The sequence below is a fragment of the Ziziphus jujuba genome, chromosome 5 (assembly GCF_031755915.1).
Source record: "Ziziphus jujuba cultivar Dongzao chromosome 5, ASM3175591v1".
Classification (NCBI taxonomy): domain Eukaryota; kingdom Viridiplantae; phylum Streptophyta; class Magnoliopsida; order Rosales; family Rhamnaceae; genus Ziziphus; species Ziziphus jujuba.
The window spans coordinates 11,613,542-11,641,234 of NC_083383.1; the positions used below are offsets into that span (position 1 = coordinate 11,613,542).

At 37.4% G+C, this 27,693-nt stretch overlaps 3 protein-coding genes across 3 annotated transcripts; all 3 read left to right on the plus strand.

The window, feature by feature from the left end:
- Positions 1–3,765, plus strand: LOC107420830 (probable leucine-rich repeat receptor-like protein kinase At1g35710). The gene is made up of 2 exons (XM_025074983.3): positions 1–3,032; positions 3,157–3,765. The coding sequence occupies exon 1, from the start codon at positions 59–61 to the stop codon at positions 2,294–2,296; it is 2,238 nt and encodes a 745-aa protein (XP_024930751.3). The 5' UTR covers positions 1–58; the 3' UTR covers positions 2,297–3,032; positions 3,157–3,765.
- On the plus strand, positions 2,610–16,424 carry LOC132803754 (MDIS1-interacting receptor like kinase 2-like). The gene is made up of 4 exons (XM_060817266.1): positions 2,610–2,648; positions 2,744–3,032; positions 3,157–3,383; positions 16,260–16,424. The coding sequence occupies exons 1-4, from the start codon at positions 2,610–2,612 to the stop codon at positions 16,422–16,424; spliced, it is 720 nt and encodes a 239-aa protein (XP_060673249.1).
- Positions 16,421–26,575, plus strand: LOC132803755 (probable leucine-rich repeat receptor-like protein kinase At1g35710). The gene is made up of 6 exons (XM_060817267.1): positions 16,421–17,089; positions 18,560–18,701; positions 21,681–22,162; positions 22,790–23,263; positions 23,410–23,478; positions 26,336–26,575. Exons 1-6 carry the CDS (start codon positions 16,421–16,423, stop codon positions 26,573–26,575), a joined length of 2,076 nt encoding a protein of 691 aa, XP_060673250.1.
- Positions 26,576–27,693: the final 1,118 nt, after the last annotated feature.

Below are 27,693 nucleotides of genomic sequence, written 5' to 3' on the forward strand. Positions count from 1 at the left end.
CTAACATACAGTTTGTATGAATAGCAACCAACCATTTCCATAATAACAATCCAAAGTCATGGTTTCCTTGTTAGCTAATCCATTCCTCAATAAACAACCATTGTTGATTTTGATAATGGTTCATATGTGTCTAACAGTCTATCTCTCTTATGTTTTTGCAACAAACAATATTGAGAAAACATTAGAAGAGACTGAAGCAACAGAGGCACTTATAAAATGGAAACTCAGCTTTGACAACCAAAGCAATGCAATGGCTTCATGGGTTGCGGGAGAAACAAGTCCGTGCAATTGGTTTGGAGTTGCTTGTGATGAATCCGGAAGAGTCGCCCATCTTAACCTTTCGCGCTCTGCTTTGAATGGTACGCTTCGAAATCTCAGTTTCTCGTCCTTTCCTAATCTTATTAGTATTGATTTGTCAAACAATGTCAACCTTTACGGAGATATTCCGCTTGACCTTTACAAGCTCTCCAAACTCACTTATCTTGATTTGGCCGGTAACCGTTTCTCTGGATTTCTTTCTCCGACCGTCGCAAATCTTTCCAATCTTTCTTTTCTTCGGTTATCTGCTAATCAGCTTTCTGGAACAATTCCAAGAGAGATTGGCTTATTGACAGGTCTTCATGATTTTAAGATTGCTATCAATCATTTCAATGGTTCCATACCTCAAGAAATTGGAATGATGAAGTCTCTTATAAAGCTTGGTTTAGATACTAACGACCTCACAGGCCTAATTCCTGCTTCTCTAGGAAACTTGACCAATTTAGCAGAGATTTACCTTTTTGGTAATAATCTTTCTGGTCATATTCCTCCAGAGATTGGAAACATGGTCAACTTAAGCATTCTTCTCCTTTATGGCAACCAACTTTCTGGACATATTCCACAAGAAATTGGAAAATTGGAGAAGTTAACCAAGCTTGAACTTTCTAGCAACCAACTTTCCGGTAATATTCCTAGAGCTATGGGAAATTTGAGTAACTTAGAAGAACTTGATCTTGGTGCCAATAATCTCTCCGGTTCACTTCCTTCTTCTCTAGGAAACTTGAGCAATATTTATTTTATGTACCTTTATGGCAATAACCTTTATGGACATATTCCGCCAGAAATTGAAAACTTGGGAAGGTTAACCGATCTCCAGCTCTCTGAGAACCAACTTTCAGGAAATATTCCTAGAGAAATTGGGAAACTGAGCAACTTAGAAATTCTTAGCATTGAAATGAACAATTTCTCAGGTGCACTCCCTAGTTCCCTAGGAAATTTAACAAAACTCAATAGCCTAATTTTGCACTCAAACGAACTCAGTGGTTCTCTTCCTGTGGAAATGAATAATCTCACTAGCCTGAAAAATATGCAATTGGCTTTTAATAACTTCATTGGCCATTTGCCGCATGAAATATGTGGGGGTGGATTACTGGAGCGTTTTAGCTCCAATGAGAACCATTTCACAGGCCCTGTCCCAAGAAGCTTGAGAAATTGCAGCAGCCTTATTAGATTAAGATTTGATGGAAACCAACTGACAGGAGATATAGCAGAAGCATTTGGGATTTACCCAAATTTGATATACATAGATTTAAGTGGTAATAAATTCCATGGTGAGCTTTCACCAAACTGGGGGTTGTGCCACAATTTGACAAGCTTGAACATCTCGGACAACAAAGTTTCAGGCTCCATACCACCTGCACTTGGACAAGCGATTCAGCTACAAGGGCTCGACCTCTCCAGAAATAATCTTTCAGGAACGATTCCAGAGGAGCTGGGAAGCTTGAAGCCATTGCTCAAGCTTATGCTAAGTGGTAATAAACTATATGGACAGATTCCTAACAGCGTTGGAATGCTAGCTAATCTAGCGAATTTAGACCTTTCAGGAAACAATCTAACTGGTACAATTCCAAAAGAGCTTGGGGGATGCTTCAACTTATTATTGTTGAATTTGGCAGATAATAAATTTGAGGGAACAGTTCCAATTGACATAGCGAGTATGTACTATCTTCAAAATCTTGATCTTAGTTCAAATTCACTGAACAGAGAGATACCACCGCAGCTTGGACAAATGAAACGGTTAGAAACCTTGAATCTCTCTCACAATTCTCTATCCGGTTCCATTCCATCCACTTTCGATGAAATGTCAAGTTTGATATGGGTGAATATGTCCTACAACCAGTTGGAGGGTCCCATTCCTGATTCCAAAGCCTTCCGAGAGGCTCCAATTGGCGCATTCAAAAATAACAAAGGCTTGTGTGGTAAGGCCACTGGTCTGAAGCTTTGCCCAATCACCTCCCAAAAACCAAAAGCCAAATAGAGCAACAAAGTCAACATATTGACTATACTTGTCTCTCTTTTCTGTACCCTGTTTCTTCTGTCCATCATTTTTGGAATCCTCTACATTCGTCACAGAAGAGGGAGGGGAGAAGACAACTTGCCCACTCATGAAACACAAAACAATAATCTTTTTGAAATATGGAGCTACGATGGGAAACTAGTCTACGAGAATATCATCGAAGCGACAGAGGAATTTGACTCCAAACATTGCATTGGAGAGGGAGGAAGTGGAAGCGTTTACAAGGCAGAGTTAAGAAGTGGTCAGGTTGTTGCCGTGAAGAAGCTTCATGCAAATGCCAACAGTGAGATATCTCATCACAAAGCTTTTACGAGTGAGATCAATACGCTCACACAAATAAAACATCGTAACATCGTAAAGCTTTATGGATACTGTTCGCATCCACGACACTCATTCTTGGTTTACGAGTTCTTGGAAGGAGGAAGTCTGCGAAGTGTACTACATAATGAGGAAAAGGCAAGAGCTTTTGATTGGAGTAAAAGGGTAAATGTTGTCAAAGGTGTTGCAAATGCCCTATTGTATTTGCATTTTGACAACTCACCGCCTATTATCCACCGAGATATATCAAGCCAGAATATTCTACTAAATGAAGAACACAATGAGGCTCATGTCTCCGACTTCGGAACTGCTAGATTTCTCAAACCCTACTCATCAAACTGGACTTCATTTGCAGGAACTTTTGGATATGCTGCTCCAGGTCACTTTTATCTTGGGCATTAATTTAATTTCATGGTTTTCAATATTAACATATAGTTTTAATGTATTTAAACCATTATGTTATTGATTAATTAATGCTGTTGATATGAGCTTCTTTTAAACAGAACTTGCCTATACTATGGAAGTGAATGAGAAATGCGATGTTTATAGTTTTGGAGTAGTGATCTTGGAAATACTTATGGGGAAGCATCCCGGAGATCTGATATCATCAATATCATCATCCTCATCATATGCATTAGGCCATGATGATGAAGCGGCACTAAAACTCAAGGATAGTTTGGACCAACGGATCTCAGCTCCAACAGCTGATAAAGAAGTTGCCAGGGAAGTGGTTTGCCTTGCCAAGATTGGACTCGCATGCTTAAATGGCAATCCAAGATGCCGTCCAACAATGAAAGAAATTTCCCATGAGATGTCGACTCAACTCAAAGGCTGTATTATTCAAAGTCATTCCCTCAAATTACATTAGGAGACCTACTTGGTGATCATCATCCCAGTGCTTCCACTTCCTGAGTGCCTGTGTCTTCTGTTTTATCATGTATTTCATGCCCATTTTGTATGTTTCTAGAAACTAGTTTTTGGTTACAATATTGTTTTTGCGGTAAGAAAAACTTACATATCTGTAATGTGTCCTTAATATTGTTGATTAATATTGCAATTGAGTACATTAGTGGTTTTTGGATTAACTAGATGCAATGGAAGCCTTTGGATTTGGGTTTTGTGTGTCATTTCTAAACTTCTTTTATAACTAACAATGGTTATCAACTCCTTACAAAAAAACAGTAGTTATCAACCGATACAATATACTTTATTAACTTAAAGTAAGTGATATATATATATGTATAAAGCTGTACAGCAATGTACAAAGCACAATTTATAAAAAAAAAAAAAAAAAAAAAAAAAGCGCTCTACAGCAATGTACAAAGCACAATATCTTAATAACTCATAATGTAACTTTCTTTATCGAATTTTTTTTTTTTTCAAGCAATGCATTGCTAAACAGCTAAGATAAATGGATAAAGAATTTGCTATTTCCTTGAAAGAAAAGTTAAAATGGTTAGTGCATCAAATTAATTTTTGAAACTAACCTTTACCGGCCCCTTGCTGGTTGTTGTATTTTAGGCTTTGAAGATCATCTTTTAAGCCGAAACTAACAATAATAAAAATTAAAAAAAAAAAATAATAATGAACAAAATAAAAACCCTTTATAATCCGATCCCAATATTGAACAATATAAGCCTGCCTATTACCGGACCAAATGGATGCAGGAATCGAAAACAGTCTATTGCCAAGCAGGTCCAAACTTCTCTTTTTTTGGATCAAAGCTTAACCGTAATTAAAAATTTTAAAGTGGTGTGACACTCCAGCATTTTTGGCATTTAGTTGCGGCAACAAATTAAGGACTTTGATTTACTTTTTCTTTTTCTTTTTAAATTTAAAAAATAAAAAGGGCACTAAAATTTGTTTTTATTTCACTTCTCGACAAAATTTATTTATTTATTTTTTTTTTCATCAAGAGCCAATCTTGGAGGCCAAATATAGAGGAAAGTAATAGAAGAGTTGACGGCGGAAAGAAAATCAGAGAGGCAGTATTAATTGTGAAGTCCAGCCGCACCACCACTGCACCGACAGTGTGAAGATTGCACAGCCACCATTTTTGACACCACTGCACCGACAGCCACCATTTTTGATAATGGCCATTGCTGCACCGAAAAAGGATTGCTCAACAATTGTGGGCTACTGTCAGAAGCTGTTGAAGATTGTGGCCATGCAACCGACTTTGTAAGCCTATAAATAGGCTCCATCCCGTTGCATGCAGGCAAGCCAAGAGAGCAAGCTCAATATTATCCCAAGTGAGGAATATTGAGAGAAAACTCCGAGAGAGAGAGTGTTTAAGTTCCAGAGAGAGCTTGAGAGAAGAGTGAGCAATTCCAGAGAGAATTTGAGAGTGTAGAGAGAGGTTCCACGTGAGAATCCTCCATGAGAGAAGTTTTTATTTTTGTATTCTATTTCTAAGAGAGTAATAGAATTTTTTTTATTTTTCTTCTCATATTTCTTCTCTAAAGTGGTCAGAGAACCACAACAAGTGGTATCAGAGGTCCAGGTCGAGAGCTTGGGTTCAAAATTTGAAGAAACAAAGCTACTGTTCTTCAAGTTGGTGTTTCGAAAAGTTGCTCAAATAATTAATTTAACAATACCAGGTGAAAGTACCCGACGCGAAGAGAATAACGAAGTTCGCCGGAGAGAAAGACAGCATCTCACGCGCCCGCACGCGCCGCCTGAAGTTTTCTGCAACAGTTCACGCGCCTCACGCGCCGTCTGGAGGTTGAAGACGACCACGTCAGCAGACACGTCAGCGCACCATGCCACGTCATCAGCCATGCCAGCCGACACGTCGTCAGCCACGCCAGTCGACAGGTCATCTGCCACGTGTTGACACGTCAGCATAGTCTGCCACGTCATCAGAAGTTTCTGAAATTACGGTACAGCCCCTGAACTATTAGAAATTACAGAAAGACCCATGTAGTTTCTGTATTTGCAGGTTGACCCAGAAATTTTGTGAAATTACATATTGGCCCTAAAATTTCTGGTAATTATATTTTGACCCTGGAAGAGTCAAGTCCACCATTTTCGGCCGTTCCAGACGCAACGGTTAACTCCGTTTTGCCAAATTCAGCTTCATTTTTGGTCAAGCCATAATGTAAATGGAAGAATCATCTTCGGGAGCTATGGTTAAGCTCACTGCCACAAATTATACACTTTGGAGACCTCGGATGGAAGATCTCCTCAATTGTAAGGATCTGTTTGATCCTATAGAAGCTAAAGGAGAAAACCTCGATCCCAGCAAAGTAGCAGAATGGAAGAAATTAAACAAGAAAACGATCGGTCAAATCAGGCAATGGATCGATCATAGTGTCTTCCATCATGTAGCGAAGGAAACGGATGCATATGCCCTCTGGACAAAATTGGAGGACATGTACCAGGCTAAGACTGCTCGGAACAAAGCCCTGTTGCTTAAGCGATTGGTAAATTTAAAATTACAGAGTGGAACTTCTGTAGCCGAGCATACCAGTGAGTTCCAGAGCTTGGTAAATCAACTATCTGCTGTGGATTATCAACTAGGGGATGAGGATCAAGCCCTCCTACTTCTAAGCTCTCTTCCAGACAGTTGGGAGACATTGGTAGTCTCTCTCAGCAATTCGGCCCCGAATGGCAAACTTACTATGTCTATGGTTAAGGATGCCCTATTTAATGAAGAGGCCAGGAGAAAGGACATTGGCATGGATCAGTCACATGCCCTCGTCACAGAGAGAGGAAGACAGCAAAGAGGTAGTCGAGATAGGGGGAGAGGCAGGAGCAAGAGCAGAGGCAGATCTACAGACGGTAGAAAATCATCATATAAGTGCTATCATTGTGGCCTGGAGGGTCACATGAAGAAGAACTGCAGAAAGTTGTTGAGAGAGCAGAGACTCCAAGGTAATCAGCCGAAGAAGGATGGAGAGACACTAGTCACTGTTACAGGAGAAGTGGCGCTCTGCTCCACCGAAGAAGAGACATGCCTTCATATATCAACCCAAGATGTTGAGTGGGTAGTCGATACTGCAGCATCCTACCATGTCACTCCACACAGAGATTTCTTCAAAATGCACAAAGCAGGAGACTTTGGTACGGTAAAGATGGAAAATTCCAGTTTCGCAAAGATTATGGGAACTGGTGATATTAGGTAAAAACGAATGCTGGTTGTACAATCACTTTGAAGGATGTCCGTCATGTTCCAGATCTTCGGCTTAATCTACTTTCGGGAGCAGCCTTAGACAAGCAAGGCTATGACAACTACTTCAGCAAAGGCACATGGAAAATGACGAAATGTGCCATAGTTGTCGCCCGAGGACATATTTGTGGAATGCTGTATAAGACTCATGTGAAGATATGTGCAGATAGCCTCAATATTGCAGAAGGAGAGGCGTCTCAAAATCTGTGGCACCAGAGACTCGGTCACATGAGTGAAAAAGGATTGTCCACTTTGGCAAGGAAGAAGCTTATCACTGTTTGCAAGGATGCTGCACTAGATCCTTGTAGTCACTGCTTATTTGGTAAGCAATATAGAGTCTCCTTCAATTCCTCTGCATTGAGAAGATCAGAGTTGCTTAGTCTGGTGCACTCTGATGTTTGTGGTCCCATGGAGGTGGAATCATTAGGTGGCAACAAGTATTTCCTAACATTCATTGATGATGCTTCTCGGAAGGTGTGGGTATATTTCTTGAAGACAAAGGACCAGGTATTGGATTACTTCAAACTGTTTCATACTATGGTAGAGCGTGAAACAGGAAAGAAGCTGAAATGTCTCCGCTCAGATAATGGAGGCGAGTGTACTTCCAAGGAGTTCGATGCCTACTGCAGAAGACACGGCATTCGACATGAGAAGACGGTCCCTCGCACCCCACAACATAATGGAATAGCCGAAAGAATGAACCGAACCATTATGGAAAAGGTCAGAAGTATGATTAGTATGGCTAAGCTGCCAAAGCCATTCTGGGGAGAAGCTGTTCGTGCCGCCTGCTATTTAATCAACAGATCACCGTCAGTACCGTTGAATTTTGAAATTCCGGAGAAAGTGTGGTCGGGTAAGATTCCCTCCTACTCTCATTTAAGAGTGTTTGGTTGTTTAGCTTATGTACATGTATCCAAGGAGCTCAGACAGAAGCTCGATGCAAGATCTACTCCATGCATCTTTATAGGATATGGAGATGAAGAATTCGGATACAGGTTATGGGACCCGAAAACAAAGAAGGTTATTAGAAGCAGGGATGTAGTATTCCATGAAAACCAGAAAATGGAAGACATTGAAAAGCCCAGAATGTCTCCTAATTGTAGTTCTAGTGCCGAGAATTTTTGTCCTAATCCAGCACCAGCACAAATAGCCACAGAAGATAATGAGGTGCATGAAGATATACCAGAAGCAGACCAGGAGGAAGAAGGGGATATTGAGCAGGGGGAGACTCAATCCTCTCAAGCAGCTGCAGGGCCATCACAGCGGTCAGATGATGGTACATCTCCTGAAACCAGTGGTTTACAAGTTCGGAGATCTAAGCGAGGCCGAATTCCATCAAAGAGATTTCCAGAATCTGAGTATATTTTGCTTACTAAAGAGGGGGAGCCAGAGAGTTTCTAGGAAGTTGTTTCTCATCAAGAGAAGGAAAAGTGGCTGCAAGCAATGCAAGATGAGATGGAATCCTTGCAGAAAAATCATACTTATGAGTTGGTTGAGCTTCCAACAGGAAAGAAGGCACTAAAGAATAAATGGGTGTTCAAGCTCAAGAAAGATGGCAGCGGAAAGGTGGTGAAACACAAAGCCCGATTGGTGGTCAAATGATTTCTTCAGAAGAAAGGAATTGACTTTGATGAGATTTTTTCACCAGTGGTAAAAATGACTTCAATTCGAGTCATTTTTGGTTTAGTAGCAAGTCTAAACCTAGAGCTTGAACAGATGAATGTGAAGACAGCATTTCTTCACGGTGATTTACATGAAGAAATCTACATGGAGCAGCCAGAAGGATTTGAGGTTTCAGGGAAAGAAAACCTCGTATGCAAGCTAAAGAAGAGCTTGTATGGCCTCAAACAAGCACCAAGACAATGGTACAAGAAGTTTGACTCGCTTATGGTGAGTCAAGGCTATAAAAGGACTGCAGCAGACCAGTGTGTTTATATTCAAAAATTTTCAGGTGGAAACTTCATTGCACTTTTGCTATATGTGGACGACATGTTGATCGTTGGACAAGATGCAATGAAGATTAGTCAGCTGAAGAAAGAATTATCTAAGTCCTTTGATATGAAAGACTTAGGACCAGCTCAACAAATTTTGGGAATGCAAATAATCCGAGACAGGAAGAATAGAAGGTTATGGCTATCTCAAGAGAAGTATGTTGAACGGGTGATAAAGAGATTCAACATGGATAAAGCCAAACCGGTCAGCATTCCACTTGCAAATCATTTCAAGTTGAGTAAGAGATTGTGCCCCTCATCCAAAGAAGAGATAGAGGAGATGGCTTCAGTACCATATTCTTCAGCGGTAGGAAGTCTGATGTATGCAATGGTGAGTACCAGACCAGACATTGCTCATGCAGTAGGTGTTGTGAGCAGATTTCTTTCAAATCCTGGAAAGAAACACTGGGAAGCAGTCAAATGGATTCTCAGGTATCTTAAAGGTACATCGAAGCTGTGCTTGTGTTACGGGGGAGGTGATCCAATCTTAGAAGGCTATACAGATGCAAATATGGCCCGAGACCCTGATAATAGAAAGTCTACATCAGGTTATCTCTACACTTTTGCAGGGGGAGCTGTGTCATGGCAGTCAAGATTGCAGAAGTGTTTTGCTTTATCCACTACTGAAGCAGAGTACATTGCCGCAGCGGAAGCGGGTAAGGAAATGTTGTGGTTAAAACGTTTTCTCACAGAATTGGGCATCAAGCAAGAAGACTACAAGATACATTGTGATAACCAAAGTGCCATGGATTTGAGCAAAAACTCAATGTATCATTCCCGTACAAAGCACATTGACATCCGCTATCATTGGATACGCGAAGTAATAGATCAACAGTTGCTGAAACTGATGAAGATCCACACAAAAGAGAATCCAGCAGATATGCTAACAAAAGTTGTTGCTCAAGAGAAGCTGAAACTATGCAAAGACATAGCTGGAATAGATGGCAGATGACCATCAGTTTTTAAATGCGGCTGGAGGGGGAGAATTGTGAAGTCCAGCCGCACCACCACTGCACCGACAGTGTGAAGATTGCACAGCCACCATTTTTGACACCACTGCACCGACATGCACCATTTTTGACAATGGCCATTGCTGCACCGAAAACGGATTGCTCAACAATTGTGGGCTACTGTCAGAAGCTGTTGAAGATTGTGGCCATGCAACCGACTTTGTAAGCCTATAAATAGGCTCCATCCCGTTGCATGCAGGCAAGCCAAGAGAGCAAGCTCAATATTATCCCAAGTGAGGAATATTGAGAGAAAACTCCGAGAGAGAGAGTGTTTAAGTTCCAGAGAGAGCTTGAGAGAAGAGTGAGCAATTCTAGAGAGAATTTGAGAGTGTAGAGAGAGATTCCACGTGAGAATCCTCCATGAGAGAAGTTTTTATTTTTGTATTCTATTTCTAAGAGAGTAATAGAATTTTTTTTATTTTTCTTCTCATATTTCTTCTCTAAAGTGGTCAGAGAACCACAACATTAATAAACAGTTTTGTTAATAGCTTGCAAGGGAGAGAACAAACAATTACTGTAGATAACCACTAACGTTGATCGAAGCCATGGCTTCCTTGTTAGATAACAATCCACTGCCTAATAGACCACCACCAATGTTGTTGCTGTGAATGTTAATGTTAACGGTTTTTATGTATCTGTTCCATCTTCCTTTTGCTAATGCTGCTAACGATAACCAAACAGCAGCAGAACAACAGGGGAAGGAAGCAGAGGCTTTTATAAAATGGAAACAGAGCCTTGATAGCCAAAGCCAGTCTCTCCTGTCTTCATGGGTGATTGGTGTTGGAGGCAGCAGCCATTGCAATTGTGTTGGAGTTGCCTGCGACGAGTCGTGAAGTAGAGTGGTCTATCTCAACCTTTGGAGCTCTGGTTTGAGTGGTACGCCTTTTTCGTAATAGTTTTTCTGGACATATTCCACCAGAAATTGGGAACTTGGGAAACTTGAGCTTTCTTCAGCTTCGTGACAACCAACATTCTGGAAGTACTCCTAGTCCTAGAGACATTGGAAAAGAGAGACAATTACAATTTATGTACCTTAACACCAACAATTTCTGATGCACTTCCTACTTCTCTAGGAAACTTGACGATGCTCAGAGAACTAACGTTACACATGAACAGATTAAGTGGTTCTCTTCTTCTAGGAATGAATAACCTCACAGGCTTAACAAATTTGCAATTGCCTTATAATAATTTAACTGGTCAATTGCCGCAGCAAATATGTGGTGCCGGATTACTTTAGAAATTTAGCATTGGCGGTAACATTTTTCAGGCCCAATCCCAAAAAAGTTTGAAATTAGAGTTAGGCTTGAGGGAAACCAAATGACAGGGAATTTCACGGAGGCTTTTGGTATATACCCACACTTGATCTACGTTTATTTGAGTGGTAATAAATTTGATGGTGAGGTTTCAGCAAAGTGGGGGACGTGCCAAAATTTGACATGTCTCAACATCTCCAAAGATAGAGTTTCAGGCTGCATATCCGCTGCATTTGGGGAGATTCCTTCTGGTATTGTAATGCTAGCTGATCTGGAGCAATTACACCTTGCAGCCAACAATCTAGGGGGGCCCGATTCCAAAAGAAGTTGTAAAGTGCTTCAAATTATAACAATTGAATTTGCAAGATAATAAACTTGAAGGAAGTGTTCCTTTTGAGATAGCTACCATTAACTCTCTTCAAATCCTTGATTTGAGCCTTTTGAGATAGCTACCATTAACTCTCTTCAAATCCTTGACTTGAGTTCAAACTTCCTAAACAGAGAGATACCCTCACAGCCTGGACAAAAGAAACGTTTAGAAACTTTGAATCTCTCTCACAATTATCTTTACGGTTCCATTCCATCCTCTTTTGATGAAATGTCAAGCCCGATGTTAGTTGACATGTCCTACAACCAGCTGGAGGGTCCAATTCCCAATTCCAAAGCTTTTTGCGAGGCTCCATTCGATGCATTCAAAAATAACAGAGGCTTGTGTGGTAGTGTAACTGGTTTAAAGCGTTGTGTAAAGATGACTAAAAATCCCCATGAAAGAAAGGGCAACAAAGTCAACATATTGATTGTGTTGATCACTATTTTCTGTAGCCTATTTCTTTTGTCCACCTTTTTTGCAATCTTATACATTCTTCGCAGAAGAGTGAGGAAAACAAAAAATATGCCTGATCCAGAAACACAGTATGAGAATCTGTTCGCAATATGGAGCTATGATGGAAAAATGGTTTATGAGAACATCATCCAAACGACAGAGGAATTTGGTTCCAACACTGCTTGGGTGATGGAGGGTATGGGAGTGTTTATGAGGCTGTGTTAAGCTCAGGTAAGCTTATTGTCTTTTTTTTTTTTTGGGTAGATGAGAATTATTGTCTTTTCACAGCAAGGGATGTCCCCTCCATCAACAATAAGTAGATCCCATCAGTAGTAGCAGCCTTTGATTGACTTATTGCATGCTTTACGTAGTTTTTTCTTCTTTTTTTTAAAATTTTTTTGGTTATGGATTATTGCTGTTGTTTCTTAACAAAATAAACAATTGGGCGTGTTGATGTGATGCCTTAGATAGGTGTTAAAATGACGCAATATTTGCATGTTGGAAAGTATGAAAATGATAGGGGGGCAAAAAATATCTGAAGGATGATTTGTACCAACTGTTGGACAAATATGAGGTAGCTAAAGGGTTTTAACACTTTACCTGACTTGAAAAAACAAAAACTGCTAGGAGCCGTGAGCCCCTCCCCATTCCTTTTGCTAGTAATTATCATAGTACAACAAATAAGCGTTGAAATAAAATTGACAAACGATTTTGGACCGTTCATCTCGAAATTTGGAAAGGAAGAAATTGATTTGGATCGTTGGATTTCTAGATTTTTTCATTTAAAAAACATTTTTTTTTATTTTTTTATTTTTATTTTGTTAAGATCATCCGAGTTTTTGAACCGCAAAGCCGAATGTATTTTCCCACCTTCTTCAATGTTTTTTCTTTTAAGGCCTCTAGGCCCAAAAAATCCACAACCCAAACCAATCTGTTAAATTGGGCTAAACAAGTACACTGGTTTTATGACAAGCACAATGGTCCCAAGTTTTTGACTTGTTATCTAGCAATTTTTATTTTTTATTTTACTAACAGATTACAGATCATCTAGCAATTTTAATTATGCGGTGGAGTTCAAATCAATTCTTAATTCTATAATAAAAGACTAATTAAACACACATAAACATATTTATAGTTATAAATTAAACCGATCAAAATAAACATAGTTGTAAACTATAAGTAGTAATAAATATAATATATATATATATATATATATATTTGACAAAATCATGCTATTAACTTCTAAACAAAGAAAACAAAAAATAAATAAATAAATAAACATTAAAAACAATTTACATGATTTTCTTGTGTATATGGAATTGACAAGAGAAAATAACAATAATAAAAAGACAAACCTGTAAGTATTGATATACCAAGAACTAAGAGAAGAACTACTTTGATTTTTTGTTTTTATTTTATTGTAGATTGTAGAGTATAAATAGGATAAAATATGTATTGCTTATCTAGAATTAAATTAAACCCACAATTACAAATGCTTTAATATAATATTCTATGAAAATAATTAATAGGGGAAACTATTCTGACATGATTTGAAAGTTTAAAATCTAGATAATATAAGAAGATAAATCAATATTTTATAAGGGGGCATATAGAGAAATAGCCTAAAAAAAAGTTTATATTTATAGATAAATTTAAAAAAAAAAAAAAAAAAAAAGACAATTGGGCTGGGAGCCATGGCTCCTTCAGGCCTAAACGTGATCGTTGATGCAATTATCCGGCAAGGGATATGGCCCAAAACCAACCTCATCATCTACTCGTAAACACAATTGCCGCTAGAGACATTTGCTTTGCATGAACGAATGTCAAGTTTGAAAGAAGAATGACTCATACAGGCACCAAACTGAAAAACATGTCAAAGTATAAAGAACAGATGAGCCAAATCAGAGAGTTTATACAGCAATATATGGTACAGAACTCTTGCTCTAATAACGGTACATCTTTTAGTAGGTTTCATTTTCCTCCACCACATCCATCAGTTGCTTGTTGACATTATTTATTATTGTTTTAATGTAGTAGATGTTATAAATTTTAGTAGCATGTATGTTCACATTTATTATTAATGTTGTAGTATGAATTATCTATTTTGTTTTATTATTTTTATATAGAATGAATTTTTAGATAGAGAGCCCCGGCTCTGAGGGGAGCGCTCCAATTGTCTAGGTAGAGAACCCCAGGTCTTGAGGTTCTATCTTTTAAGCTTTGATCAACTCCTTCCAATGCTTTCCAACTCCTTTTGCTTCCTCCTTCAATTCTACCTCTTCAAATACCATTGTACATCTCATAGCATCCATCAAGCTTGTATCCATGAATTTAGAGTCACAAACAACAAATTGAATGGATAATTGACTAGGCAGTTACCGAGGAAATATTTAGATATACCATTGTACATCTCTATGCTAACTTCAGTTTACATATAAAAAAACTTCAATTTACATATACTGAACAGAGTATGGGAGGCCATATCAATTGTACTAGCCACTCAATAAAATTGATTGATATTATTATTTACAATTTGTTATCTATGACAAATTTTCTCATATAGAGACTTAGAGATTAAGAATTATCCAAAAAAAATTGTAAATTTCCTTATGCAATTTCTTTTGAAACATATATTTTGTTTTGCACTAAGAAAATTTACTCTTTTAACTTATCTTTTTGGATTTGGTTACTAAGATCAAAAGCGTACCAAAAATACTATTTAATAAGGTTTTAACTTGTTAAGTTAGATTGGTTTAGTTAGTAAGCTATTCATAAAATTTTTGAAACACCAAAATGTAAATTTTTCGCTTTTCGTTATTTTTAAATATATATATATATATATATATATATTTAATATATTTAACAAAGTTTTGACGGATAAGATTGATCTATGGTATATGTCTCTCACATCCAAACCAAAAAATAAAAATATTTAAGAAACTTTTGGCCCTTTTTTTTCTTCCTTGTTCCTAATAAAATTGTGTTAAGTAACGCTTATGTTAAGCTATCCTTTTTGATAGAAGAGGTAGACTAGATGTCTTATATATAGGTGAAGAATATTAGGTATTTGTCCGGCTATTAGTTATTTAATGCTTTAATTAATTTATCTAAGTGTGAATTTCTCCTTATAAAACTCAATAGTTGCTTAATTTGCTTAATATACGTTTTTGAGATTGCGACAACCCAAATGTAAGAAATTAGGATTATTGAATTTATTAATTCCTAAATTATGTCCATAATTGCACTTTGATGCTTTTAACCTTTTAATTTTTTTAAATAACATTTTGGCCATAAACTGCATTTTTTATGCACTTTGGTTGTTATTTGATTTTTAACATAATTTTTAGTAATTTTGAAGCATGCAGTTTATTTACTGTAACAAGTAAATAACTAAATTACAATATCATGTTACATTAAATACATGCATGTTTAGAAGGGGAAAAAAAAAACCAAAAAAAAAACAAAAAAACAAAAAAACAAAGAAACAAAAAACAAAACAAAACAAAAACAAAAGAGAAAGAGACGAAAGGGATTTCATCCAAGCTTGATCAAACGCAGGACATGAATACCAAAATTAACTGTTGTTAAATAATATGAAATTAAATATAGATAAATGAACTTTCAAGTTGAAAAAATAAAATTCAAAGCCGGCCATAAAAAAAAAATTAAAAAAAAAAAAAACCGATACTTAATCTTTCATGCTATCACATCACCCAGTAAACAAGTTATAAACAACTTGGTCCATAGCATTATTGTTGTTGACCAAAGTCACTTACATCAGTCCATACATTTAAATCCAATGATGATAGAGGAAATGTCCTTGTATAACCAAAAACATGAACATCATTCACACACACAAAAATAAATAAATAAATAAAAATAAAAACCATGAACATCAGTTTGACCCAGTATTATATAGGTCAATTTTTTACTTTAGTCAAGCAACGATTTATAAGAGACAGCCAATTAAGTTGAAACGTGAAAAGCCAATTATGTCATCATGTGGAAAAACTATACCACTGCTGAGTACCCATTTGCTTCTAGACAAAACACATGCAGGACGGCAGAAGAGAAGAACACATTATTATGTTTGGATTCTTCTTATCCATTAATAAATCAATTTTCCTCATAGTGAATCTACTTTTAGTGATAGAGATTGCTCAAATTTTCTCATATATAAATTCCACTTTAGTTCAACTATATATGCACCATTAATAGTTTGTAATAGCCTGGAAAAAAGAAACAAATAGTCATTGCACACATGGTTTTATTGTTAGACAATCCTCTGTCCAATAGACAACCATTATTGTTAATGTTGTTAATGTTTTATATCTGTGTATTCTATCTTCCTCCTGCAGCTACTAACAATCACCAATAGCCAGAACAGGGGAAGGAAGCAGGGGCTCTTATTAAATGGAAACACAGCCTTGAAAGCAAAACCCAGTCTTTCCTATCTTCATGGGTTGAAGGGAGCAACCATTGCAAATGGGTTGGAATTGCTTGCGACAACTCAACCAGTATGACACGACTCAGTCTTCCCAGATCTGGTTTGAGTGGTACGCTTCAAAATCTCAGTTTCTCATCCTTTACCAACCTCATTACCATCGATTTAGTAGAAAATGACCTTCACGGAGAGATTCCCTTTAGCCTTTATAACCTTTCCAAATTGGTTCATCTTCACTTGGCATTCAATCATTTTTCTGGAGTTGTCTCTCCAGCACTTGCAAATCTTTCCAGACTCTCTTTTCGCAGCTTAATTTTTAGTGAACTCTCTAGCTTCATTCCTCATGAAATAGGAAAGTTGAAATCTTTGACAGTGCTTGCTTTACACACTAACAAGTTCACATGTCTCATTCCTACTTCTATAGGAAACTTGACCAATTTAATTCAACTTTTCCTTCATGATAATCATCTTTCTGGACCAATTCCGACAGAAATCGTAAACTTGAGAAAGTTGACCAATCTTGAGCTTTCATTCAACAAACTTTCTGAAAATATTCCTAGAGAAATTGGACAATTGACAAACGTAGCATATTTGGTCCTCAGTGACAACAATCTCTCTGGTGCAATTCCTGCTTTCCTAGGAAATTTGACCAATTTAATTCGCCTTTATCTTTCTCATAATTATCTTTCTGGAAATATTCCCCCAGAAATTGGAAACTTGGGAAAGTTACTTGATCTTGTTGAAGTGTGGCAATTTTGCCACTTGATGGTGCATGTCACCGGCTAGCATGCACACCTTGGTATCAAATCCTTTCCTTTTATGAGTTTATATTTTTTGTTTGTTTTTAATTTATGCAAGGTATATTTTGATAATGTTTTGTGCCTAAGTTATGTATGCAAAAGTATAGGCAAAATTATGCACAAAAGAGTAGGAATGTTATGCTTGAAATGCCTATGGTGCTGGATTCATAATTTCCAGCAACATAGTTCCACTATTTATCTTATATCTCAGGTTGCAAATGGAGTTTTGGGCTGAAATTTTGAGGGATGTATACAGACATATATAGAAGACTATGGTTCAAATTTCAGGTCCAAATGACATGGGAAAGTCCATTTTCTATTCCAAACAGATTGCTGTATCTGATGGGCCCAGTATGCAGAGTATGGGTCAGCTTTGGAGCTGTTTGGCCCATGATCCGGTTCCAGAACTTTCCTAGCTCTTGGAACAATATTTATTGATGACCAAGGATGCTTCAAACCAAGTTTCATAAGCAGATACAAAGGGGAACTAAGTAGGTGAAGCTAGTTTGGTTGTTTACCCAAACTAGTTAAACAATAGGAACTTAGTTCAAAACCATGTGCCACTTTTTACTATATTTGGAATAGACATGTTGCAGCTGGTTTTTGACTCTTTTGTGTATGAAAAGTTAGGTGTTGACCATTTTACTTTTTTAAATTTCAAATACTTTACTCATTTTGTAAGCTCACATGCTTGGCATGTGTGAACTAGTTGTAATTTCAAGCTTATATTGTAAAATGAATGAAATGGCTAGACATCTAAGCCTCATTTTCAAAACCCAACGTGGTCCCCTTCTTCTCATCTCTTCTTCAACACCTTAGAACACTCTAGGAACCCTAAAAACCAGAAAACACCATAACCAAAACCTAAAAACACAACTCACACACAACCATTCCCAAGAGCATCACCAAAAGCTTGCTTGTTGCTAACACTTCAAGCTAGCTTGCTCTTGGTCATAACCTTTTCACCCCAACAGATCTTGGGCTTTCTACCAACCAACTTTCTGGAAACATTCCTAGAGAAATTGAAAAAATGAGAAAGTTAAATTATCTTTCCCTTGATACCAACAATCTTTCTGGTGCACTTCCTACTTCCCTAGGAAACTTAACCAATTTAGTTGGTATTTACCTTTTTAAAAATAATTTTACCGGACATATTCCACTAAAAATTGGAAACTTAAGAAAGTTAAGCAATCTACAGCTTAATGAGAACCAAATTTTTGGAAGTATTCCTATAGAAATTGGAAAAGCGCAACAATTACAAGTTATTTCACTTGATACCAACAATTTTTGCGGTTCACTTCCTATTTCTCTACGAAACTTCACAAAGCTCTCAGTACTATCTTTACACAGAAACAAGCTAAGTGGTTCCCTGCCTTTGGAAATGAATAAACTTATTAACTTAACAAATTTGCAGTTGTCTTATAATAATTTTACTGGCCAATTGCCGCAACAAATATGTGGTAATGGATTACTTGAGAATTTTGCCATCATCGGTAACCATTTTAGAGTTAGGCTTGAGGGAAACCAACTGACAGGGAATTTAATAGAAGCTTTTGGTATATACCCATACTTGAACTACATCGATTTGAGTAATAATAAATTTAATGGTGAGCTTTCATCAAAGTGGTGGCAGTGCCATAATTTGACATATCTCAACATCTCCAACAACAATGTTTCAAGCTCCATTCCACCTGCTCTGGGGGGGCAAGTTGTAACAGCCCGTCCTGAACCATGTCGGAATTTTTGCACGTTAACCGAGGTTGACTGTTGACCGTTGACTTTGACCGTTGACCAAGGGGTCAAAAGTTGACTTTGTTTCGGTTGGAATTCTAGGTTGACTGAGGTACCGTTACGAAATACACATTGGCACGAGTTCATAGACTAGTAGCACGTTGAAAACGGAGCTACGGTTTGAAAGTTATGGGCAAAACAAGTTGAGGTCCAAACTGTCCAAGGGATGCCGGAGTTGACTTTTTATTCATGCAAAGTTGAGCTTTAACTCATGCATGGTTGTGAAATACTAGTTGATACGAGTCCGTAGACTAGCGGCACGTCCGATTTGGACATGTGATTTGGAAGTTATGGACCTGTAGAGTTTTAAATACTGTATTATTTTAATATTATTTTTAAACGCGTAACGATGTGCCACGTGTGACTTAATGAAGGTGACCATGTATCACCATGTTGAGAAGCCACATGTCAACCATGCTTATTACCAAATTATTTTATTGTTATTTTATGTAATAATATTATTTTTAATATTATTTAATTATTTAATTTTATTTTATTATCTTTTTTTCTTTTTCTTTTCTTCTCCCCACGTGGGGAAAAAAAGAGAGGGGGGGGGGGGGGGGGGGACACGGGGAGAAATTTCCCTTTTCTTTCTTCTTCTTCTTCTTCTTCTTCTTCCTTTCCTTTCCTTTCTCCCTCTCGACCTCACCGTGTTTATCTTTTCCGGCCACCCATTGCCCACACGTGCCGGCCACCGTCCAAGCCCACACGCCGGTGAGCTCACCAGCCAAATTTGGCTGCTGGCCAGCCGACGACGCGCCCAGATCGGGCCGGTGAAGTCGCGGTGGCGGGTTGAAATTTTTCCGGCGATTCTCGCCATTTCCGGCCAACCCAGTCCGAATTGCCACCCCTCTCCCCCTATTTTGGGTCCTCTAAGTCCAAATATGGCCTCCAATCTCCAAAATTCGAAGCGATTTGCGAGATACGAGGAGATCAAAACCTGCCAAAACTTTCCGGCCACCTCCGGCGGAATTGGAGTCGATGGAGACCGGTAATGCAATCCTCGTTCCACGAGCTTCAATTTGGTATATTATTCGACCATTTTGGTTAACGTTTGTGTTTGACCCCCGGGTACCGGGTATTATTTACCTGAATAAAATATTAATTTATTGACTGTGTGTGAATTGTGTTCTAGGAGCACGGGTGAGTCGTGGAATTGATCCCATGGTGGATCTTGGATTAATTGCGTACTCCAGGTGAGTGACCCACCTTTAAAAATATTTTGGGCAATTAATTATATTTAATCGGTGTTTAATTGGTATTTGAATTATGCTCATGTGGTGCGATTTAATTATGAATTTTATTGTGGTTTAATTTATTTATTGTGCATGAGTAAAGTATATTTCAGTAATAATCGTACGTGGTTTTAAGTATTATTTTTCGGGCATAATTGGGTTAATTATTTTAAGAAAATTATTTGTTTAAATTGGTGGTTTAATTTTCATAATTATGCCCGTGGTATATTATTCGTTGAACCGCGTGTTGCGAGAAAAATTATTGTTTTACTGTTATCGATATTTTCGTACCGGGTTTATTAAATGAAAATATGTGGGATGGTAAATGTGAAAATTGGTATATTTCCCACGGTAATTTTTGGAAAGAACGGTACAGTTGATTTAATAATTATTTTAGACGCACTCATACAGTATTGGTGTTCTGGTGTATGTACACGTGGTTTAGCGCGCAAGTATTATGTCTTCCGTGGTTGCCATTGGACCGTGGGTAGGCAAGTTTGATATTGGCTACAGCCGCCCCTCCCTTGGCCGGGATGACGGTTTCAGCAGCGGTACTGTCGAGACGCCGAAGTGCCGTTTGCAAGTTTCTCTCTTTAATCTCCCCGCCAGTCGATGCTCGGGACGCTAGGTATCGAAGGGCATCACTGGTATATGGTGTGGTGCGTCAAGTGTAAATTTTCGGATAGAAATTTCAAACCCCAAAGAGTACAAAAATTATTTATTATAATTTATTACATTTTATTTATATTTGGGGTATTTATTTATTTGTTGTTGGTTATTAAATTATTTGATCCCTTGGTTTTCGGGAGGTACGAATATCGGGTTTTGTGAAAATGTTTTAAAAGGAGAACATTTCCAACGGAGTGAATAGTGAGGGTTTTGAGAGAAAATATTACTTCCAATGTTTATGATTTATTTATTATTTAATTGTTGGTATTAATTAAATCCCTTTATTTGGTATACTATAAATATTAAAGGTGTTCGATAGTTAGAGTCACTCACTGAGATGATTAGCATCTCACGTTTTTAAATTCCGTTCCCCTAGGTCTAGGTTGGGAGACGTTAATTGTCCGGGGCGAGCCCAACGTCTCAGTTCGTTGCCGAAAGTCCAAGAAGTATTTCTTCCCTTTTTCCTCTCCATCCTGTATTACTTCTTATCTGTCATTGTATAAATTCCACATTTATCTGTATAATGCTCTGTATACTGTATTAGACGTGTAGTTATTACTTATGCACTGAGTTGCTGTTATTTTTGAAGAGCTGAACTTTGTGGAATCAATTTGTAGTATTGTGGGAGGAATAAGGGGATGTTTATAGAAGTGTGTTTTCAGTGCAGGTAATTTTTTGTTAGTCCTACCCTTAGGAGAGGTGCTGCCGGATTTTCCGTTGAAAGGTTCGGTGGTATTTTCCTGGGATCAAGGCTTGTCTAGGGTTCCGGGAAGGAATTCTGGACGGGTCTTGACACAAGTCGTCTACAAGAGCTTGATCTCTCCTCAAACCATCTCTCAGGAAAGATTCCAGAGGAATTTCAAAACTTAAAGTTATTGCTCAAACTTATACTAAGTGGCAATCAATTATATGGTGAGATTCCTTCTAGTATTGGAATGCTAGTTGATCTAAAGCAATTACACCTTGCAGCGAACAATCTAAGTGGCCCAGTTCCCAAAGAGGTTAGAGAGTGCTTAAAGTTATGGCAATTGAATTTGGAAAACAACAAGCTTGAAGGAAGTGTTCCTTTTGAGATAGCTACCATGAACTCTCTTCAAATCGTAGATTTGAGTTCAAATTTTCTAACCGGAGAGATACCCTCACAGCTCGGACAAATGAAACGTTTAGAAACTTTGAATCTCTCTCACAATTATCTTTCTGGTTACATTCCATCCTCTTTTAATGAAATGTCAAGTTTGATGTTAGTTGATATGTCTTACAACCAGTTGGAGGGTCCTATTCCTGATTCCAAAGCTTTTCGTGAAGCTCCGTGTAACAGTCCAGTCCACCCACATGCGATATTGTCCGTTTTGGGCCGAGCCCGCACGGTTTTATTAAAACGCGTCGCAATGGTTAGGGGGAATCCGCTTACAACCCCTACCTACCAGTCCCACTGGCACGGGCTTCCAAGCCCAATCACGATATTGTCCGCTTTGGGCCCAGCTCGCACGATTTTACTTTCCCTCATAGGAACGCGTCGCAAGGGAAAGGTATCCACACCCTCTTTAAGGCATACTTCATTCTCCTTTCCAACCGATGTGGGATCTCACAATCCTCCTCCCTTGGGGCCCAGCGTTCTCGCTGGCACACCGATCCGAGTACTGGCTCTAATACCAACTGTAACAGCCCAGTCCACCCGCATGCGATATTGTCCGCTTTGGGCCCAGCCCGCACGGTTTTGTCAAAATGCGTCGCAAGGGAAAGGTATCAACACCCTCTTTAAGGCATGCTTTATTCCCCTTTCCAACCGATGTGGGATCTCACATTCCGTTTGATACATTCAGAAATAATAGAGCTTGGTGTGGTAATGCGTCAGGTTTAGAGCTTTACGCAACGATGACTAAAAATCCCCATGGAAGAAAAGGCAACAAAGTAGACATACTGATTATATTGATCCCTCTTTTATGCAGCCTTTTCCTTATGTCCATATTTTTGGATTCTTAAACATTCTTCGCCGAAGAGTGAAAAATACAGAAAATCTACATGATCCTGAAACACAAAACAAGAATCTGTTTGCAATATGGAGTTATGATGGGAAGTTGGTGTATGAGAACATCATCCCAGCAACAGAGGAATTCAATTCCAAATACTGCATCGGAGAGGGAGGATATGGGAGTGTTTACAAGGTTGAGTTAAGCTCAGGTCAAGTTGTTGCTGTGAAGAAGCTTCACACAAGTGTCGATGGTGGGATGTCTCATGTCAAAGCTTTTACAAGTGAGATTCGTACATTAATAGAAATAAGACATCGAAACATTGTAAAGCTATATGGGTTTTGTTCACATCCACAGCACTCACTTTTGGTATATGAGTACTTGGAAGGAGGAAGCCTTGGAGATGTATTGAGAAATGAGGAAAAAGCAAGAGCCTTTGAATGGAGCAAAAGGGTAAAATGTTGTGAAAGGTGTGGCAAATGCATTATCTTACATGCATCATGACTGCTTACCACCTATAGTACATCGAGATATAAAAAGCTAGAATATTCTACTGAATGTACAACATGATGAAGCTCATGTTTCGGATTTTGACACAGCTAGGATTGTTAAAACTGAGTCATCCAATTGGACTTGATTTGCAGGAACTTTTGAATATACCGCTCCAGGTCAGTTCATATCTTTAGTAGTAAATTTTTTATTTAAGGTTTTGTAAACTGTTAAAGATTATCATTTTTTTTCCCTGGAAATGAAATTAATGTGCTTTTTATTCACATAATAAGTATATAAATGTAAGTATAGTCTTTCCGCCTTGAAATGGAAATTGAGAGATCGTCTACCAATTAGTATATATATTCTATCAGATGATCTAAACCGGCCATGTCCGTTTAATTTTTTTTTTATTGTTAGAATGATTTATTTATTTTGGCAACCAAATTATATTGGTTTTCCATAACATACTGGCTGCCTTAGGAATTGTTTACAATATTAAATTATGTTATCGATAATGCTGCTGCAATGAATTTCTTCTAAGCAGAATTTACTTATACAATGGAAGTGAATGAAAAATGCGATGTTTATAGCTTTGGAGTATTAACATTGGAAATACTTATGGGGAAGCATCCAAGGAATCTAATCTCATGAATATCATCAACATCGTCGTCGTCTTCATCCTCACCGCATAAGGATGTGGCTCTGGTGGATATATTGGACCAACACATATTGCCTCCTAGACAGGATAAACTTGCAAGGGAAGTGGTCTCCCTTGCCAAGATAGCATTGGCATGCTTAAATAGCAATGCACAATGTCATCCAACAATGAAAGAAATTTCTGAAGAGATGTTGACTCACAAGCTGCATTTGTCAAAGCCATTCCCGCTCATTACACTTTCTGCTTCAACATTAAGCTAGGATCATTATTGTGATAATATATCTATATATATATATATATATAGATATTTACATGTTTCTACTTTATTATTGTTGAAGTTAATAGTGTGTCTAAAATGAGAATAAAGACATTTTGTGTTGTCGTTTTTGTCTTGACCTAAAGATTTTGGATGTTCATCTTTTATATCATACAATAAATAGCTAATGGCATTGCTAGCTATTTATCAACCGGTATAATAATATTTTATTGGCTAAAAGTAAATGAGGTGGGTGACTAATACTAAATATGTTCAAATATTACTAATTCATTGATTTTATATAATTTTGTTCTTCCACCAAAAAAAAAAAAAAAAACAAAAAGAAAGAAAAAGCTAGGTTTTGGTTCAAATACTAATTTGTGGTGTATACAAAGAGTTTATTGCTTTTGTCTTGACCAAGACAGGAGCTATATAACATGTATGTAGATTTAACAAGACCACCCTGAAGTCCTTCTCAAGCACCCGAAGTGGTCCCATCTAGGATAGCCTTGTCTGGAACTCAACAAGGTGGGGTCAAAGTATTCGAGAGTAAAAATTTCATGCTTAGTACTAGTGTATCTTCTCAACAATTTAGACATTACTTTTTACCACATTCATTGCATTGGATGGTATAAGCGAATTCCATTTGGTATCTCCTTTCCAAGCCAATTATATTAGGGAAGCTAGCTAAATGGCACTACAATTGTTTGAGTTTGACATGCATAACACCAACAAAAGGCAAGGCAACAGAGATTGAGTTATGTTCTTTATTGAAGAAAACTTGCTAGAGAATGAATATAATCCTTGATAATTATTGGAAGCAATATTTGTGACAACCTCTACCTTGGCTTAATGGATTCTCTAATTTGATGGATTTTCAACCTAAACTATGAGAGGAGTTGAGATTGTGCTAACCAACCTAGAAGGCCACACAACTATCTCTCACTTAAGCAAGCTTCCCTTGCACACAGACAATATTTTTTAATGTGAAGCTTTCTAATTTAAACTCATTACAAGACAAGTAATATGAGTTAAAAGACTCAAGGTCCTGGGAGATTCAAGCTTGGTCATCAAACATGTGAAATGTTTTTTTTCCATTAAAGAACCATCTCTCACACTGTATAGAACTCTTGTATAGATCCTTATGGCCACTTTTGAAGTTGTGAAGATGAAGCATGTAATAGATAAAACTATCTTTTAGGGATGCATTTGCAACATTTGACTCGAAGATTATCATTCAATGGGAAGATGACATCACATCTTGATCAATAGAAAAGTCCAATTAATAGAGACATTGCAACCCAAATAAAAATGAGCTAAATCTTTAAAGAGGAATGCATGATTCCCATCTTGGAGGCCTTGCAGTCACCAGATCAACCATTGAATTTCAACGTCCACAAATCGTACATCTTAATCTTTTGCAAGCTACATTGACAACTTCCTAGACAGGTGTTCAGCAAATGTGTTGGAGAGAAAAAAGGATATAACAATTTTTATGAACTTAAGCTTGCCAGATGCATGCAACTCTTAGTCATGAGCTCGTAATAGCTTTTTAAGACATGATGATATTATGCCCTTTCACACTTAGAGGCTGGACCTAATAGGTTTAGTTTCCGCTATTATCCAACAGCTATATGGATTCTGTTCTCATCCACAAAACTCAATTTTCGTTTACGAGTTCTAGGAAGGAGGAATTCTGAGAAGTGTACTAAACAATGAGGAAAAGGCAAGAGCTTTTTTAATTGGAGTAAAAGGGTAAATGTAGTGAAAAGTGCTGCAAATGCCCTATTATATATGCACTTTTGACTACTGACCACCAATTAGCCGTCGAGATATATCAAGCCAGAATATTCTTCTGCTTGAACAACACAATGAGGATTATATTTCCGACTTCAAAACTGCTGCCATCGAACTAGATTTCATTTGCAGGAACTTTTGGATATGGTGCTCCAAGTCAGTTTTATTTTAGGCATAAATTTAGTTTCATGGTTTCCAATATAAGATATAGTTTTAGTTTCTCTAAATTGCATATTTTACTTACAATGATGCTGCTATAAGCTTATTTGAAACAGAGCTTGCCTATACTATGGATGCGAATGAGAAAATGCAATGTTTATAGTTATGGAGTGGTAACCGTGGAAATACTTTTGGGGAGCATCCAGGAGATCTGTTGTCATCAATATCATCAACGTTATCATCAACATCATATGCGTTAGGCCATGATGAAGTGCCACTGAAAGATATTTTGGACCAACGAATCTCAGCTCCAACAGCTGTTGACGACGCTGCAGGAGAAGTGGTTTGCCTTGCCATGGTTGGACTTGCATTCATATCAACTCAAAGTCAAAGGCTGTTCTAGTTATATTACGAGACCTACTTGGTGATCCCTATGCTTCCACTTCCTGAATGCTTTCTTCTTCTGTTGACATGAATTTCATACACAATTTATATGCATGTGGACTCTAGTTTATGGTTAGGATATTATCCTTTTAGAGGTAAGACAAACTTGTATTGTCAGAGTTATATTGTGCAATATTTCCATTAAGGGCTTAGTTGTTTTGAGACTTGTTTCATATATAGCTAAAAATATTTATCAACTGAAACAATAGTATCTGTTTTTTTGTTTTTTCAACTGAAAAATTTAAAATGTAACATGCATCAAATTAGTTTTGAAAATTGACACTTCAATATTTCTGAAAAAGATGTGTACATAGAACAACAAGCTATATTTAAGCTATATATTGCCTTAGCTAAGATTGCCTTTTGAATGGACAATTCAATACAGAGAGATAGATGGAATTTTTAAATTGGATATTATAGGCAACATTATTTATGTTTACAAAACAGAGTATAATCAGAAAATCACATAAAATTGTTGCACAGAATAAAATGTCTGATATAATTATTTATGAGGCTAAACAAAGTGAAAGCATAGAGTTCATTACCTAAAAATAAAAAGTGAGCATAAAGTAATGATTCGTACAAGACGAGAATAGAGGCTAAACTATATTAGTCACGAGTAGATCCTTCATTCCTTTCTAAGTAGAAGTTCCTTATTTTTTAGATGATTCAAATTGAAAAGGTTTAAGACGACTCAAAATTCACTTGACAATGATCAACTTTGAAAGCCAACTTGAGTATCGAGCATGTACATATAAAAATTGAATTCCTTGCAAGGGATGCCTTGTTGAAATCCAAGAATGAAAATCTGATAAAATTTTTCTTACTTTATATATAAAATCAATCATATAGTAGTGAATACCATTAAATAAATAAATCTATTGCATTGGTAATTCCGTTTGATGCATAAAGATTAATAGAAATTTTATATTTCACGAGAAAAAAATAAAAAATAAAAGCATAGAGTATACACAATATTAATTATTGAACGTTGACTATTAAATATTTTCCAAGAAAGATGTATAGGTCAGGAAAGCTGTATCGAAACTACTTTTAACTGCAGAAATTAATGAGCTG

Excerpts from the sequence above, each read along its gene's own strand:
- LOC107420830 (XM_025074983.3), top strand. The coding sequence starts at position 59 with ATGGTTTCCTTGTTAGCTAATCCATTCCTCAATAAACAACCATTGTTG.
- LOC132803754 (XM_060817266.1), top strand. The coding sequence starts at position 2,610 with ATGCCAACAGTGAGATATCTCATCACAAAGCTTTTACGA. Across the intron at positions 3,033-3,156 it reads TTTTGGATATGCTGCTCCAG|AACTTGCCTATACTATGGAA; the intron begins GTCACTTTTATC and ends TCTTTTAAACAG. Across the intron at positions 3,384-16,259 it reads AAGAAGTTGCCAGGGAAGTG|CTACTAACAATCACCAATAG; the intron begins GTTTGCCTTGCC and ends TTCCTCCTGCAG.
- LOC132803755 (XM_060817267.1), top strand. The coding sequence starts at position 16,421 with ATGACACGACTCAGTCTTCCCAGATCTGGTTTGAGTGGTACGCTTCAA. Across the intron at positions 17,090-18,559 it reads AGTTACTTGATCTTGTTGAA|TTGTCTTATAATAATTTTAC; the intron begins GTGTGGCAATTT and ends ACAAATTTGCAG. Across the intron at positions 18,702-21,680 it reads GAATTTAATAGAAGCTTTTG|GAAAGATTCCAGAGGAATTT; the intron begins GTATATACCCAT and ends ACCATCTCTCAG.